At 45.5% G+C, this 16938-nt stretch overlaps 1 protein-coding gene across 7 annotated transcripts in view; it reads right to left on the bottom strand.

Moving 5' to 3' along the window:
* Nucleotides 1-16870, bottom strand: part of CC2D1B (coiled-coil and C2 domain containing 1B) — a 67794-nt gene extending 50924 nt beyond the window's left edge. For 5 of the 7 annotated variants that reach the window (XR_013346878.1, XM_077824553.1, XM_077824551.1 and 2 more), the window contains exons 1-5: nt 16790-16870; nt 15131-15225; nt 7947-8088; nt 1345-1457; nt 213-335 (exon numbers count right to left, since the gene is read on the bottom strand). Coding sequence is in view for 5 of the 7 variants with exons in the window: in XM_077824553.1 (XP_077680679.1) it covers nt 213-335; nt 1345-1457; nt 7947-8088; nt 15131-15196 (444 nt within the window). In the remaining 2 variants the exon portion in view is untranslated. Of the gene's footprint in view, nt 1-212; nt 336-1344; nt 1458-7946; nt 8089-15130; nt 15226-16589; nt 16748-16789 lie in introns of those variants that run through there. The other 2 variants (XM_077824550.1, XM_077824555.1) reach the window with 2 other exon arrangements.
* Nucleotides 16871-16938: the final 68 nt, after the last annotated feature.

Raw genomic sequence — 16938 nt, 5'->3', positions numbered from 1 at the left:
AGAGCTGTAAGCTGTACAACGGAAGTCTGCACACATCACCTTAAGAACAATGCAAGATGAAATCTAACTATATCAATATAGTGTCAGCTCCCACCAGGAAACATACAGATGTACAAAATAAGACAGAATATAAAGTAAGCTTGTCATCTTATAAATTGCATAATGAGAATGAATCAGTGGAACTCCAAGTCAACCACACATCTCTTTCTTACCTCTGCCTGCATTTCAGGTTGCTGCTGTATTACTGGTGGAGCTGCTAGCACCTCCATCGCTACCGTTTCATTCTCACCACTTCCTGTTTCGTCTTGCTTGCCCAGAACCTCCTGCAACTCTGCCTACAGCAAGAATCAGTGAGGTGGTTACTGTAAAGCATGCTCTGCTTTCGGCACCACGTGAACAGATATTGCAGGAACTAAAGCACCTCCCCACTGCCAGAGTGAAAAGAATGATTCAGGTCCTGAAGCCTTTTACCCAAGGCAATGTTTCAGTGTAGCTTATCTACCAATTTGTGTCAAGGGTAACACGCTTCCATGGGACACTGACAAGTGATAATCAACAGGGGTGAGAAAGCTGGTCTAGAGAAAGCATGTACCTCCTGGCTCCAGAACCTAGAGTTAAACCTCAAACAGTCTTTGATGTCCCTGAACTTCTCCTGCCTTACCTAATTTCAATTTGTTTTGCAGCTGCTTCCACATACTCTGGTTCTGGCCATGAGTGGAAATGCTCAGGCACAATATGAAGGCAATTCCTGGGGAAGCTCACAGTCCAACATACAGTGCTACGGTCTCTTACACAACCCTTTTGTTGGGTAGTTCTCTGTTTGAGAACTGAAGAACATGCAGTAGCTAAGAGAAGGATCTTTTTTCGGCAGTTATCTAAATCCCATCTTCAAACCTACAAATAGTCACCCTTCACTAATGACCGTAATAAGTGTAGTTTAGTGCCCCCTCCATACAATCCAGTCACACACAACACAAAAATCATTTTAGCTCAATGATACGGTTATTAGGCCCTGGCCACACTCAGAGCAAAAGTGTCCTAGCCATAACTAAGTAGAATGATTGCTAAAAGGCTTTCAGCCATGTTTTCCTAACTCACATGGACTGTGATTTTCCTCTCCCCCACACCTCCTCCAAGAACCATATTCACACATACACACAAACACACACATTTGTAGTCAGGTACTGGTCTCATCTTGGTACGGACAGGGTCCAACCATTCAAAAATGTTTAAATCAGCTGTAAGTTTTCCATGTCTTAATTTCCCTTTAAAAAGTTGAGAGGCTTTGTTGCTCACAGAACTTACTCTGTGATAGTCTGAATTCCACTGGCAGAAAGTACATACCAAAAGGTCCGTATCCTCCTCCAAACCTTCATCCTCCTCCTTCTCCTCCTCTTCATTCAGGTCCTTCATGCACTCCGCAGCCATCTTTTCAATATGATCCATGGGCAGAGGGGCTGGAGAAGGCAACCAAGAAGAGACAAGCCATGAGGATCTAGCATACTGTTGGACGGTGCAAACCTAAATTATGAGCATACTGTTTGGAAACTAACTGTGAGTTCACTTGTCACTTCTCCCTTTCAACTATAGGCCGTGTTTGTTTCTAATCAGCAAGACAGTAAAGCTGGTGAAGTAATTCCCAGGCCTTTTTTTGGCTGAAGCCCCACCACTTGCAATTGATCAGTGCCTTCTGCTCCACCTCCTTTGTCCTGTCACTCCACCTCCTGGTACATTTTCTGTCTTTCTATTACTTTCTTTTCCTCTCTCTGTTCTATGCTTCTTCCTTTTTTCCCTTTCTGTGTATTTCCCTGGTTTTGATTTATTTTGTTGTCTCTGCTCTCTTCCTCTGGTCCACCCACCTCTGCTCCACTTGACCACATATTCTCCCTCCTCTGTTGCATTTTCACTACATTGTGTTGCAAATTGTCTGAAGGAAAATGTGCTGTTTAGTGCCACCTATAGAAATACGTGGGTGAGGGGGATGAGGGAGAGAACATGCAATCTAAAGCTCCCCACAGCAGATCAGGAGTTCAGGCATACAACTTGATAATTCTGTAGCTTTGACAACTGGCAGGAATTTCAGTTACACATGAGAGAGCTTTTCTTTTTCTTTTAAGAGTAAATTGAATCATGGAGACTATTATTGTCAACAGTACTTATGGTCAAAAGGAATTTTATTTCTAGAGAATTTAGTCTTCCTCCACAAGAACAATGGGTCTGTGTACCCTGAAATGTGCCTCTACTCTACTTCCCTTGTTATATCTAGTGCATTTTTCTTGCCCAGTTGTGTTTAATAACATTCTCCAGAGGATAGCGAACATGCAGATTTCCACAGGGATAGGCAGAAGTTTGTATGCTAGAAATTGCAACCTGACCAGATTCTCTCCTTGCTCCATAAAACACATGCTCACCCTCTGTGCTCTCATTTGCACTACAGAAACAGATTCAAACTATTCATTTTCCTTGTCCCCTTGTCAAATAACGGCCTCTGCAACCCAGAGTCAGTAGGAAGTAAAAGAGAGGCAAGGTGGGTGAGGTAATATCTTTTATTGGACCAACTTCTATTGGTGAAAGACACATGCTTTCACCACAGAAGTTGGTCCAATAAAAAAAGATATAATCTCACCCACCTTGTCTTTCTAGTATCCTGGGACCAGCATGGCTAAAACAACACTGCAAATGGAGGTAAAAGTACATTTTAAAACTTTTCCTAAGCATTTACAATATTGGAAACAGCCAGATTTACAACTATGAAGGAGCAAGGTATAAAATACTCAGGTAAGACAACTTGAGATGCCTGGCTCCTACCTCATGCTTGTTATACCCTGGTGTAACTCCATTTACTCCTGACTTACACCCACATGGGACATAGCAGAATCAAGCCTTACATAAGAATATGAGTTGCTTAGAGCAACTTGTAACTTAAAACAAATGAAACTAGCTGCTGCCACTTGAACGTGCACCCTTAACTGTACTTATTAAGCCACAGGTTTCAGAAGCTATGCCTCCAGTGCAGAGTTGACTTAACCAAGCTTGAGTGAGAGCAGCCACACCAAGAAATAATGCGTGAGCTGCACAGTAATTGTTTTACTAGTTGACATGTTGTGCTAACTGGAGTTGTGTTCCATATTTCTTGATGGGCCAGCCAACTTGAGTTAAAAGCATCACCACACTCCAGTTAAGGGTTTTTGTACATGGATGGGACTTGAGTTAGGTGTAACACTGGCATTATAACTCAAGTTAACTCTGCAGTGAAGACAAACTCTTAGTAGCCTTCATGCAACATGATCCCCTCTCGGCTCATGATGCACAAAGTATCTATACCATAGATCCTCAACATTACACTTCCTAATACATTCACCTTCAAACATTTCTCTATTTATATTTTCTTCCAAATACTGAAATATTTTTACTATTTGTATTGCAGTAGAACCTGATGGCCCCAACTGAGATCAGGACCTCATTGTGCTAGGTGCTGTTCATAAACAAAGCAAGAAACGATCACTACAGAGAGTTTACTGAGTAAATAGACCAGAGACAAAGTGTGGGGAAAAGGAATAAATTCAATTTTATAGGTGAAGAACTGAGTCACAGAGAGTTTTAGGCCCAATCATGCAAAAAGAACCACATAGGTGACCCCTTCACACAGGTGTAGAACATTTAAATCAATGTGTCTTTGAGCAATTTCAGGGGTCCACTTGGGACCTCAGTGACTAGGCCAAGATCACCAGAATTCCGTGGCAGAGTGCGGAACTGAACCTAAATCTCGAGTCCTAGTTCACTTCTCTACCCAAAAGATCATCTGTCTTCTCTGTTTAAACTGTGCACATATTAATCAATTCCAGGCAGCTCTCATCTGCAGAGAATAGATAAAACCACCAGAGTCCAGCAGGAGAACTGAAAAAATAATAATTCACTACTAACCCAATACCAGATACACAATGAGCAACACAAACCTTTTGCTTGCTACCAAAGCGAAAAGTGTGGACAACACCTCAGAACAATAAACAGATTTTGTTTGTTTCTTTAAGATTGACAAAGAATCTTTGCCACCAGACAGGCTTTCCCCTTCAGCTTCGTAGCACTAACAAATGGTCCCATAATTCATAGCATACAAAATAAGTGCTGCAAACCAAAACATGCTGCCATTGGGGAAGGCTTCCCCTCTTCAATCCACAGGAGTGCCACAAGCCAAGCTGAATATTGGAATTTAGATCTGTCACACAAGTCAGAGAATGTTGCCCCTTATTCCCCCTCTGCCTACCCAAGATGCTACTGTTCTGATCATCTTCCTCTCCTATTGTCTGAGCAAGTTCTCTTCTTCTCATCTCCTCACTGGCCACTGGTCCACCTCCTCTTCTACTGCTGTTTAAGCTTCCAATTCTAATTCTCTTCTTGAAAACTCTACCCAACTCCTCCCCTACTTAACCCTCTGATCTCACCTCCACCTATGCTCATTCTGCCATCTGTCCAACCATCTCTCCTAATTGCTCCATTTTGTATTCTATGTTCATTCCCAAATATGTGCCTTCTTCCCCACCACTGCCTACATCCTGTTTAAACTAGTCTTATTCTTCCTCCTGCACAGACATGGGTCAGATTCTGCCCTCAGTTATACAAGTGAAAATAACAGTAGGATTTCACCTATAGCCTTAATTCCAGAAAAACAGGGATGCAATGCTCAAGCAATGCCACTGCTGACAAATGTGCTGCTCACACCTGAGGAAAACATTTGACACCTTCAGTGAGCATAACGAATACTGACTCATAAAACCTTACACAGATGATGAGGATTAACCTTCATTCTACAGATGGGGAAAAGTGAAAAAAAAATGTTAAGTGACTTCATGAGCTCCAAAGAAAGAGTCTGTGTCAGAGATGGAAGTAGAGCTCAGAAGTTCCTGGTTCCCAGACTTATTCTCAAACAACCAGACCTTACCTATACGTTATACAGGCAGTAGTGACAAAAAGATAAAAATTAAAACCCAGTGTGGCTGAAAGTACCCACAGGAAACTCACAGAGAGAAACAGTGGATCTGATGACACAAAGGGCATCTATCTCCTCATACGCAGATCTAGAACACATTCCCTTAGTCTCAGGGTATTATCAGGATTACTGATGAAGACCTTTATTTAATGCTTTCTAAAAGTCATTAGTTATAAGAGCTAGAAAGGAGAAGTCAGTTATAGGATTCTTTAATTCAATCAACAGGATTTTTTATTTGATGGCCAGTTTTTTAAAAAAAATATACAATTGTACTTTGATACAACAGAATTTCTATTAAAAGTAAGATTTAAAAAGGGAACAGGCTGAAGAAACAGCTGCATTAGCTTATTTCAAATACTTTAAAATCTTCTGCATTTATTACTCTTAAAGGGTAACTATTATCTTGAAATCTAGTCAGTATCAAAATGAATTAAATTTAGTTTCAGGTACTACACACTTGCCTCTGAGTCTTCCTACCAATTACTATTGTGATTTTACAATCACATTTTCCTGTGTATTTATAAATTTTCCTCTCCTTTGTTGTTGTGTGAAAGTACCACACAAACAGCATAGGAAAACGACAGTACAAGAAACAATTAAACAGATTATACACAAATGCTGTCAAATACACCAAGTAAACAAACTCACAGGTTTCCAGACTTCATTTAAAGGTCAGAAAGGCCCATTTTAATAATCTAGTCTAACCTCCTGCATAACACATTGCAAAGAATTTTACCCAGTAATTCCTACATCATGTCAATAACTTCTCGTTGAGCTACAGCATATTTTCTAGAAAGAACCCAGTCTTGATGTAAAGATTGCAAGTGATTGACAGTCCACCACACCTCTTGGTAATTATCCTGTTCCCTCACTGTTAAAAAAAACTGCACCTTATTTCCAGTCTCAGTTTGTATAGCTTCAACTTCCAGCCACTTGATCTTGGTATGCCTTTGTATGCTAAATTAAAGAGCCCTCTACTCTCAAAAATCTTCTCTCTATATAAGTGACACACCCTATGCCCCATAAAGAAAAGGAGTACTTATGGCACCTTAGAGACTAACCAATTTATTTGAGCATGAGCTTTCGTGAGCTACAGCTCACTTCATCTATGCCCCATGTTCACCATTTTTATACGATTATGATATATTCTGTATAAGGTATGCCTTGTGAGGTATCATTTGAAAACTCAATCTGCTGATTATTATTTTCTGGTTGAAATGTGTGTAACACTGCATGTAAAATTATGAGATTTTGCTATATAATTGCTAGTGAAATATGTTGTAGTTCTGGGTAACACCCACAAACCAATTTCTCAGAGACAAAGAAACACCAGCATGCCAGCAAGGTGCTAAAGGGCCATTACCTGCTTAACTGGCTATTCACCAGCAGGGGAGAAGGTATAAACAAGAAATTTACTTTTCATCCCAGAGACCGTTGGAATCCCAGGTATACAGGGATCTGTTTGTCTATACACTGCCATGGGGTAATCCTCAGAGAGGAGGAGGATATAAAAATAAGGAGACAGTGACCTCCACATCACGCCTCTCTTCCTCTCACCTCTCTGCCCATGGCATCAACAAATATCTGAAAAACGCTGAACTGGCGGAAGGGTCCCTAGCTGAAAGGAAATCCTACACGTATATTCTTACAATGTATGGTGAGAGAGACATTTTGCTTTTACGTTCATTTAGGTATTAGCTTGTGGTTTTATCTTTTTATTTCTTTTGTAACCAATTCTGCTTTTATGCCATATCACTTCAAATCTATCTTTTTCCAGTTAATAAACTTGTTTTACTGTTTTATCTAAACCAGCGTGCTTGGATTGAAGTGTTTGGGAATCTCTACTTAGGATGACATGGTTGCTGCATAATCATTACCCAGTGTTGGAATGATGTACTTACTGTGAGCTTACACTGTCCAGAAAAATACTGAGTAGTGCAAGACACACATTTCTGGGGAACAAAGCTGGGGCTAAGACTGTGAGGGTGTGGCCCTGTATGTAATTCATGGATGGCTGGGAGAGCATTCATGTATTCAGCTGGGAGTGATTTTGCATACTAAAGGCTGTGTGAGCAGGTCAGGAGTGGCTCTTCTGACTGCAAAGCAGTGTAAAAGGCACCCCGGCTAGAGAACTAAGGGGACACAGCTGTTCAACAGTCCAGATTGTACACTGGGGAATGTCACAGAAGGTATTTAAATACCATGATCAAGTCACCTCTTAATATTCTCTTTGAGCATCTCAGGGGCGTGCCCAGGAATTTAAATACTTTTGGAGGGGCAGGTTAAACACACACAAATGAAAGGTTCGTGTGACCCTACCTCCCATTTCTTGGGACACCTCTGGCAGGGACACCCTGGAGCAAGGAGGAAGCAGCTCCCTCTGCAGCAGTACTCTCTGTGTTCCTGCAGCCTGGGCAGGGAGGAAGCAGCAGGGCAGCTGGTTGCAGGGTCCTCCCCCAACCCCTACAGCTGCAGCCTGCTGGTTCTCTTTCCCTGCTTCTGGAGTCCCAGTGCTGCTGCCTGCTTTACAGACGCCTGCTGAGGTGAGTCAGGGGCTGAAGGCAGAGGCAACATGTGGGACTCCAACAGCAGGGAAGGAGAAGCAGCAAGCTGTAGCTGTAAGGATAGGGAGAGGAGGAGCTCAGCCGGCAGCCAAACCCCCTGCTGCTTCCTCCCTCTCTGGGCTGCAGGAATACATGCAGATTTTTGTGGGGGCCAGTGCCCCTGCTTCCCCCCCTTGTGCACACTCCGACTACATTTTAAATCCTTCACTGTAAAGCAGACAATACAGAAAAATATTTCTCTAATCTCTGAGTTACATAGTAATCTTAGGTGTTACAAGTAACAACCATAGGGGAAAAAAAATCCAGAAGGAAGTATGATTTGTAAAATCATGTCCCTTTTATTTACATAAATAACACAGCTCTTCAGGCAGCAAGAACCAGGAGCAATGACTTACTTTTCCGTTTGGGGTTTGACTTCCCTTCTGTCACCTTCTCTCCTGTGATAGCAGCAAGCTCCGCTTCTAGATCCTCATCACCACCACCATCCTCTATATCCAGCAACATTGCTTCAGGATTGAAATCTACAAAGAGCCCCAGCTGGAACCAAAGGAAAATATTCTAGTAAGAACAGAGAAGTCACTCAATCACATCATATCACCTGGGTTATTTAAACATCTCAGTGCATTCTGAATTCAAAGATAACGTGGGTTCTGGCTAGGAGTTTTTAACCACAATCCCCTGTAATTTTGGCTAGTTATATAACACAGACAAGATATACACATAACTGAAACCAGATACACCTCTTTTGAGAAGCAGACAATGAATCCCCCCTCAGACCTTGTCAAGGTTCCTTCCCCACTCTCAACTTTAGGGTACAGATGTGGGGACCTGCATGAAAGACCCCCTAAGCTTATTCTTACCAGCTTAGGTTAAAAACTTCCCCAAGGTACAAACTTTCCTTGTCCTTGAACCATATGCTGCCACCACCAAGCGTTTTAAACAAAGAACAGGGAAAAAGCCCACTTAGAGACATCTTCTTCCCAAAATATCCCCCCAAGCCCTACACCCCCTTTCCTGGAGAAGGCTTGATAAGAATCCTCACCAAATTGTACAGGTGAACACAGACCCAAACCCTTGGATCTTAAGAACAATGAAAAAGCAATTAGGTTCTTAAAAGAAGAATTTTAATTAAAGAAAAGGTAAAAGAATCACCTCTGTAAAATCAGGATAGTAAATACCTTACAGGGTAATCAGATTCAAAACATAGAGAATCCCTCTAGGCCAAACTTAAATTACAAAAAGATACAAAAACAGGAATATACATTCCATCCAACACAGCTTATTTTACCAGCCATTAAACAAAAGGAAATCTAACGCATTTCTAGCTAGATTACTTAGCTGTAGCTCACGAAAGCTCATGCTCAAATAAATTGGTTAGTCTCTAAGGTGCCACAAGTACTCTTTTTCTTTTTGCGAATACAGACTAACACGGCTGTTACTCTGAAACCTAACTTTACGGGAGTTGTAAGTCTGCATTCCTGATCTGTTCCTGGCAAAAGCATCCCAGACAGACAGACAAACCCTTTGTCCCCCTCCTCCAGATTTGAAAGTATCTTGTTCTCTCATTGGTCATTTTGGGTCAGGTGCCAGCTAGGTTACCTTAGCTTCTTAACCCTTTACAGGTGAAAGGGTTTTGCCTCTGGTCAGGAGGGATTTTATAGCACTGTATACAGAAAGGTGTTTACCCTTCCCTTTATATTTACGACAGGCCTGCACTTAATCAACCTGAATCCTTATAAATAGGTCTAACTGGTATTTGAACTAACAAGGTAAAAGAAATTTTCTGCTTAGCAAGTCTTAACAGAAGCTATGAAATATATTTGATTATTTCTCCTCATATTACCCAGGTATTCTAAACTTGGGCACAGCTAAGATTTCATCTTGAACTTTCATACATATCCACACATTTCACCTCAAAAGGTCCCATATCACTTTGTAAACTATATACACAAAGGAATCATTTCATCCACTGATGTGCAGCCACCTCTGGTGTAGAATCAGCAACTGTTTAACACTGTACTGCACCAATACACAGCTGTTTAGAACAGGAAGCAAATACTAGTATAGGCAACAGAAACTACAGGTTGAATTGAGTAGGAAGAATATTATATAAATTAGCATTTGACTAAAACACTGGGGTAAACTCCCCTACTGTTGCAAAAAATGCCAAAGGACTTTAACAAACAAGGGTGAGGACTTCTGTTTTCTCTATCTAAAAGATGGAACCTCCATAAGTACAGTAATCCAGGACACTGCAACACTTATCCAGTACTGACTCCGAAATGTCAACCACTGAAATACCAAATGTTTCCCATCATAGTGTTGTCCCGCAGAACTTAGAAGAGTTGACGAGTCACAGCCCAAAATGATAAGGACAAAAAAAGATTTACTGTTGCTTAGCTTTTACCTAAAACTACATAAAGAAATTCTACTGTAAACAAAAATAATGCTGTACAATCCAAAGTGCAGCCTTCTTGAAGAATGTATCATTATATGTGATGCATAAACAATGAAGCGTATCATTTGTTTCTATGACTTTTATAGATACAGAAAAATGTATTACTTTGATAAGGTGAAAGAGGTAATATCTTTTATTCAACCAAGAAGACAATCATAGGCCTCGTATATATAAGTTAGGTTGAGATAAGCAGTCTTATGTTGACCTATTAGCACGTTTACATGTGTAAACATGTGTCTAAAGTGTCCTGTTATGCCGACATAGTAACCCCAGTTCTCTGAGTGGTGTTAAACCAAAGTCGATGCAAGTTAAGCCGACAATCAAAAACTGGCATATTACATCACTTGTGCATGTTCACACAATGCTCCTTCTGTCGGCAGAGCGTGTCTACTACTGGTGTTCTAGCATCGAAAGTGAGAGCAGTGCACTGTGGGCCCGCCAACCACTAGTTGTGGGAAGGCGGAGTGGATCATAGTGCATCATGGATGCGGGCTCAACGTCCCATGATGCAGTTTTTTCTGTCCCAGCATTCCATGGGCTTCCAACTACATTTTGCAGCATTTTTCAACAGCCCCTGTTTACTGTGCACACACCATCCCCGTTTGAAAGGATGGATCTTCCACTGCTCTCTACAGTTGTAGTCACTGTTATGAACAAATTGCAGCTGGTCATGTAGAATATCATGAGCAGCCAATCTGAACAGGAATCTCAGAGTTGTCTGACCTGCTGTGTACCATGGAAAGAAACAATACCAGATTACTTTTGGTATTCATGAAGCAACGGAATACAGTGGACCATCACTTTTGGGTGCAGGAAACAAGCATTAAGTGGTGGGATCACATCTTTATGCAGGTCTAGGATGACGAGCAGTGACAGCAGAACTTTTGGAGGCAGAAGCCACCTTCCTGGAACTGTGTGCGGAGCTCGACCCAGCAATGCGGTGCAAGGACACCAAAATGAGAGCTGCCCTCTCGGTGGAGAAGGGTGTGGCAATCACTGTGTGGAAGTCAGTGACTCCAGACTGCTACCAGTTAGTCACAAATGAGTATGGAGTCGGGAAGTTCACCGTTGGGGCTGCATTAACATAAGTTTACAAGGCCCTTAATTGCCTTCTGCTACAAAGGACTGTGACTCTTGGCAATGTGCGTGAAATACTGGATGGCTTTGCAGCCATGGGATTCCCTAACTGTGGAGGGGTAACAGATGGAACGCATACTCCCATTTTGGCACTGGACCACCTTGCAATGGAGTACATCAATAGAAAGGGGTATTTCTCTATGGTACTGAAGGTGTTCCACTGACATGAACGCGGGGTGGTCCGGGAAGTGCATGATGCATGTATTTTCAGGAACACTGGTCTGTACAGAAAGCTGCAAGCAGAGACTTTCTTTCCAGACCAGAAGATTCCAGTGGAGGATGTTGAAATGCCCATAGTGATCCTGGGAGACCCAGCATGCCCCTTATTCCCTTGGCTCATGAAGCCTTGCACAGGAAACCTGGATAGCAGCAAGGTGTATCCATGGGGCTCTTGGCAGTGGAGGTGGGTTTGTCGCCAATGATAGCGTCCAGCTCCTTCTAGAAGTGGTAGGTCTTTGGCACGACACCAGAGCAATAGTTGGCCTCCTTGCCTTCTGGTATGCCTGCCTCAGCTCCTTTATGTTTTCACGGCACTGATGTGTGTCCCTTATCCAACAAGCCACGAGAAATCTGATTGTAGGTATCAAAGTTCCTACAGCTGGAGCAGAGCTGGAACTGCACAGCCTCCTCTCCCCATAGGGCCAGCAGATCCAACAGCTCAGGTGTGCTCCAAGTGGGAGAGCACTTGCTGTGTGGAGGTGCCATGGTCAGCTGGGAGGATGCGATGTGAGCTCTCCATGCAGAGCAAACAGGAAGTGGAATTTCAAAAATTCCTGGACCTTCAAAGAGGGAGGAGCAGATGCCTGTGTACTTGGGTGCAGGGCAGCGGAGTTCAAACTGCTGAACAGAGCATTCAGAATTGGCATTATTGTGGGACACCTCCTGGAGGCCATTGACAGTGTCATAACAAAGCGTGGTGTCTACACTGATATTTTGTCAATATAACTTTTCCGCAAAAACCTCTCGTCAAGGTGGTTTTATTTTGTTGGCAAAGCAGGAGAGTTTTGTCGGCAGAAGGAGCACTGCAGTGCGTACATCTCCACTATTTAGTCGGCAAAACTGTGTCGTGCAGACAAGGCCCTAGAGCAGAGGCTCTCAAACTGTGGTCCGCAGACCACTGGCTCCATTCAGGTGGTCCATGTAGTTCCCTCTAAGGTGCGCGCCTGGGTGGCCGCACGAGAGAATGAAGGGCCACACATCTAATTAGTGTGGGTGCCTGGACCCTGGAGAAGATGCACATGTAAGGTGAGGTGGTGCCCTTGGGGGGAATGGGGTAGGTGGAAGGGGGCAGTGGGATGAGAAGAGGGGGTGGGGGGAATTTGGACGTGCAGGGCTGCGATGGCCAGAGAAAGAAGTGACCTTCCCCAGCTCCAGGGCTGTGGCTGCAGTGGTGGGGAGAGATCCCCCTCTTTCCCAGCCCCAGCTTGGGAGCTGCCATTGCAGGGGAGAGACCCCCCCCCCCCTTCCCAGCCCCAGCTTGGGGGCTGCTGTGGCAGGGGAGAGAGGGTACATCTATCGCATTAGAAAGGTCAGACTACTGATATTAAAATATGAGTTGTGTGCTTTTATTTGTAGAAAAAAAAAGCTAATTATTATTAAGGTTTTTTTTTTATATAGTGCTTTTATCCAACGCGCTTTACAATAGTTAGCTAATGGTACAAACAACATTCAGAAAGATCATTAAGTGGTCTGCCGAGACCCTCAGCAATTTTCAAGTGGTCCGCGAAAAAGAAAGTTTGAGAACCACTGCCCTAGAGGATGAAGCACAAGATCGAATGCCCGTATTTACTAATCCTGTCTCTACCTCTGATTCACTGCATGTTGCTGGAAAAGTAATCTTACCTCTCAATGCTTCAGTTTCTCCCCTTCCCCCCATACCATTCCCACCACCTGTAAAATGGGGATAATGCTGCTTCCCACCGCTCAAGGAAGCGGGAGGAGATTAGCAAATGTTTATACAGTGCTTTGAAGATGCAAAGCTCTATATAATATTATGTACCTTTTACAAATGGGTAAACTGAGGCCAAAGTGTATGTGATTTGCCCACTGTCCCATAGCAAGTTAGTTGTGAAGCCAGCAATGGAATCTAGGGGTATATCTACACAGCAATTAAACACCCGCTGCTAGCCCAGGTCAGCTGACTGGGGCTCAGGGCTGTAAAACTGTGGTGTACACATTCAGGCATGGGCTGGAGCCCGAGCTCTAGGACCCTGCGAGGGGGGAGGTTCCATGAGCCCAAATGTCTACACGACAATTTTACAGCCCATTAGCTGCCCATTTACTGACACAAGCCAGTGGGGGGTGGGGGGGTGTTTAATTGCTGCGTACACACACCCTAGGAGTTCTGGCTCCAACTTCCTTGTGTGCAGTAAACCACACTTCTGTTGAAGTCAATGAATATCAAACAAGTGCTTTAAATAGGAAGGAAGGAAAAGAGGGGAGACAAGGACAGGACTGAACCAGGAAGAAATGCAGCGAGCACACTGTAAAGCACAAATGAGCTCTACAGAACATGCTCATTTATGACTGGAAAAGACACTGGAGAAGATATTGTAGGAAACAATCTTACATTTGCCACGACATGAACTGGATGATTTAAATATGCTTTTCCTATTTTTGATCCTATAGGACTGATCAGGTCCTTTGATTTACTGGTTATCCATTTACATTTTATTTCTTTTAAATCTTGTTTGCTTCTTTTGATCTTTGTATTTTTTCTTTGTCCAAATGAAATAAATAAAATGCATATATTTTAATTTAGACATTGAAACTCTATTGCTAAAGTAATGGTAGCATTACGAATACACTGACACGCACATAGCGAGAAAAGACATAAGTATTGCTAACGTGGTGGGGAAAAGCACCTAATCTCAGCTCCTATGCACTTAGCGCTCTGATTCCAACTAATCTGAATTCATTTAGGAATGGACGGAGAATTGATCAGCCGTACCATTTTTTCTCTACTAAAAATACATTAGCTCCTGTTCCAGTAACCCCCCATTTTCGCTATTTTCTCCAGTCCAGTCTACCTTTCAAGTGTAGACAAACCAAAGCCAAGGTCTCCCAGTTTTGCCTTGATACTCGCTGTTTTCCTATTTCATCTCCACATTTGCTTCCCCTCTCCTGAGTACAACTCAAGCTTCTTTTCATTTTCAAAGCCTTCATAATTTCATTCCCTGCCTGTGTCTCACTACTCATTTCTGGATGCACCCCTTCTTAGAAAGGATACTCTCCTGACTCCGCACTTTGGCTTCTTCTTTGTACTTCTGACATCGTCACACTATCTCCAAAGTTTGCACAGTTCAACAAAGCCAAGCATTCCTAAAATTATAACTATAACTATCCCACAAAGATTAAAATTTCCTCACAGCACAATCCACTTATCACATATAGTTACTCAAATGTACATGGACCTGCTGTAAACAGCCGCAGACAAACACCTATGTGGACTCAATACCCCTGGATAGAAGTCATAAATACAACAGTGGAGCACAGGCAATGCCAGTCCACAAACAACCACAGAACAGAGGGAACTAAGTTAAAACTACTTGTCTAAGTAGTGGCAGGATTTACTCTTCTCCAAGAGGATCATCCAGTGCCACTAAGATAGTCATTAACCATTCTGATTTTCACAGGTCTGTACTTTACAGATGTTATAAAAATTTTGAATGTTAGCTTGAGCAGGACTGTATTATAATCAGGTTGCAAGGCAAAGTTCACAATGTTGTGACAGGATGAACTTGGTCTTGTGGCAAGTCTGTATTTTTAATGCCTTAATCAGCATGGTATATGGATGTCAGTCTCTGCTACTAGAAGATAAACTAACTAGGGTGGGGAAAGCAGAGGACAACTAATTGTATAGAAAGGTTTGTAGGATGCCCTGCAACTCTGGAATCATGTTAGCCCAAGGAAGAATCACAAAGCAGGACCCCAAGTGTGCAAGCTTTTAACCAGACTATAGTGTGAGAAAGGAGGTTTCTATACCTGCTTTGCAGCAGCAGCTCCCTGGCCCTTTGCCTGGGGACTTTTCCTGGGTCTTCTCCCAAGCATGTCGGCTCATGAAACTCAAACAACTCTACCTTTAATGGACACAAAAAGAACCCCACATATACATAGGTTAAGACATTGACATCCAGCTGAGATACATGACAGAAGCCTGTAAGCCAACCTAACCCAGTTGGAAAGCTGGGCACAGCAGCCTGTAGCCCCACAGGTTACAGCTCCACACCAAAGACTCCACCCTGTAAGCACCCCCCAGGGTCACTATACCTAACCCCGTAACCCCCCTCCCCAGATTACTATATCCACTCCACAGATCAAGGATACCAGTCTGTAACCACCAACCCAGAGTTACTATACCCACCCACCCAGACCAGGTTACCACCATGTAATCCCCACACCAGGGATACTACACCCACCCTGCAGACCAGGGACACCACCCTGTAACACCCTGCAAATTACTAAACCCCTCCCAAGATCTAGAGCCGGGCATAGGAGCCTGTCCCCCCTCCCTCCAAGTTCTCCCCCCCCTCCCCCGAGCCGGGTACAGGAACCTGTCCCCTCTCGCCCCCGGTTCTCCCCACCCCCACCCCTGAGCCGGGTACAGGAACCTGTCCCTCCCCCACCCCGAGCCTAGTTCAGGAACCTGTCTCCCCCGGAGCCGGGCACAGGAACCCCTCGCCCCCGGGTTCTCCCCTCGCCCCCGGAGCCGGGCACAGGAACCCCTCGCCCCCGGGTTCTCCCCCCGCCCCGGAACCGGGCACAGGAACCCCTCGCCCCCGGGTTCTCCCCCCGCCCCGGAACCGGGCACAGGAACCCCTCGCCCCCGGGTTCTCCCCCCGCCCCGGAACCGGGCACAGGAACCCCTCGCCCCCGGGTTCTCCCCCCGCCCCGGAGCCGGGCACAGGAACCCCTCGCCCCCGGGTTCTCCCCCCGCCCCGGAGCCGGGCACAGGAACCCCTCGCCCCCGGGTTCTCCCCCCGCCCCGGAGCCGGGCACAGGAACCCCTCGCCCCCGGGTTCTCCCCCCGCCCCGGAGCCGGGCACAGGAACCCCTCGCCCCCGGGTTCTCCCCCCGCCCCGGAGCCGGGCACAGGAACCCCTCGCCCCCGGGTTCTCCCCCCGCCCCGGAGCCGGGCACAGGAACCCCTCGCCCCCGGGTTCTCCCCTCGCCCCCAGAGCCGGGCACAGGAACCCCTCGCCCCCGGGTTCTCCCCCCGCCCCGGAGCCGGGCACAGGAACCCCTTGCCCCCGGGTTCTCCCCTCGCCCCCAGAGCCGGGCACAGGAACCCCTCGCCCCCGGGTTCTCCCCCCGCCCCCGGAGCCGGGCACAGGAACCCCTCGCCCCCGGAGCCGGGCACAGGAACCTGTCCCCCCAGGGTTCCTCCCCGGAAGCCGTTCCCAGGAGCCGGTCTCCCGCGCGAGTTCCTTCCCCGCTCCCAGACCTGGAGCCCGGCACCGCGGCTAGCGCTCCCTGTCAGGGCAAGGTGGGGGCCGGGTAGAGACAAGCAGCGGGCAACGCCATGTAAATAACCGACTCCCTCCCCCGCGACGCGGGGCAACGGGGCCTGTGCCGGCTGCGGGGAGGGGACAGAGGCGACACCCGGCCTCCGCCTCCGCACACGGCGTGGCGCGACTGGCCTACCCTGCCCAGCCCCAGCGCCCAGGAGACCCTCAGGAGGCGCGCCCCCGCCGCCACTCCGCCAGAGGACGCGGCTCCGAGCTCAACGCACGCGCAGGCGCAAAGCTGAAGGGGCTGGGGCCAGGAATGAGAGAGGGGCGGGGTTACGAGAA

The sequence above is a fragment of the Eretmochelys imbricata genome, chromosome 8, assembly GCF_965152235.1.
Source record: "Eretmochelys imbricata isolate rEreImb1 chromosome 8, rEreImb1.hap1, whole genome shotgun sequence".
NCBI classification, from domain to species: Eukaryota; Metazoa; Chordata; order Testudines; family Cheloniidae; genus Eretmochelys; species Eretmochelys imbricata.
Note: the sequence above shows the minus strand (reverse complement) of the source record. Positions and strands in the feature narration are given on the sequence as shown.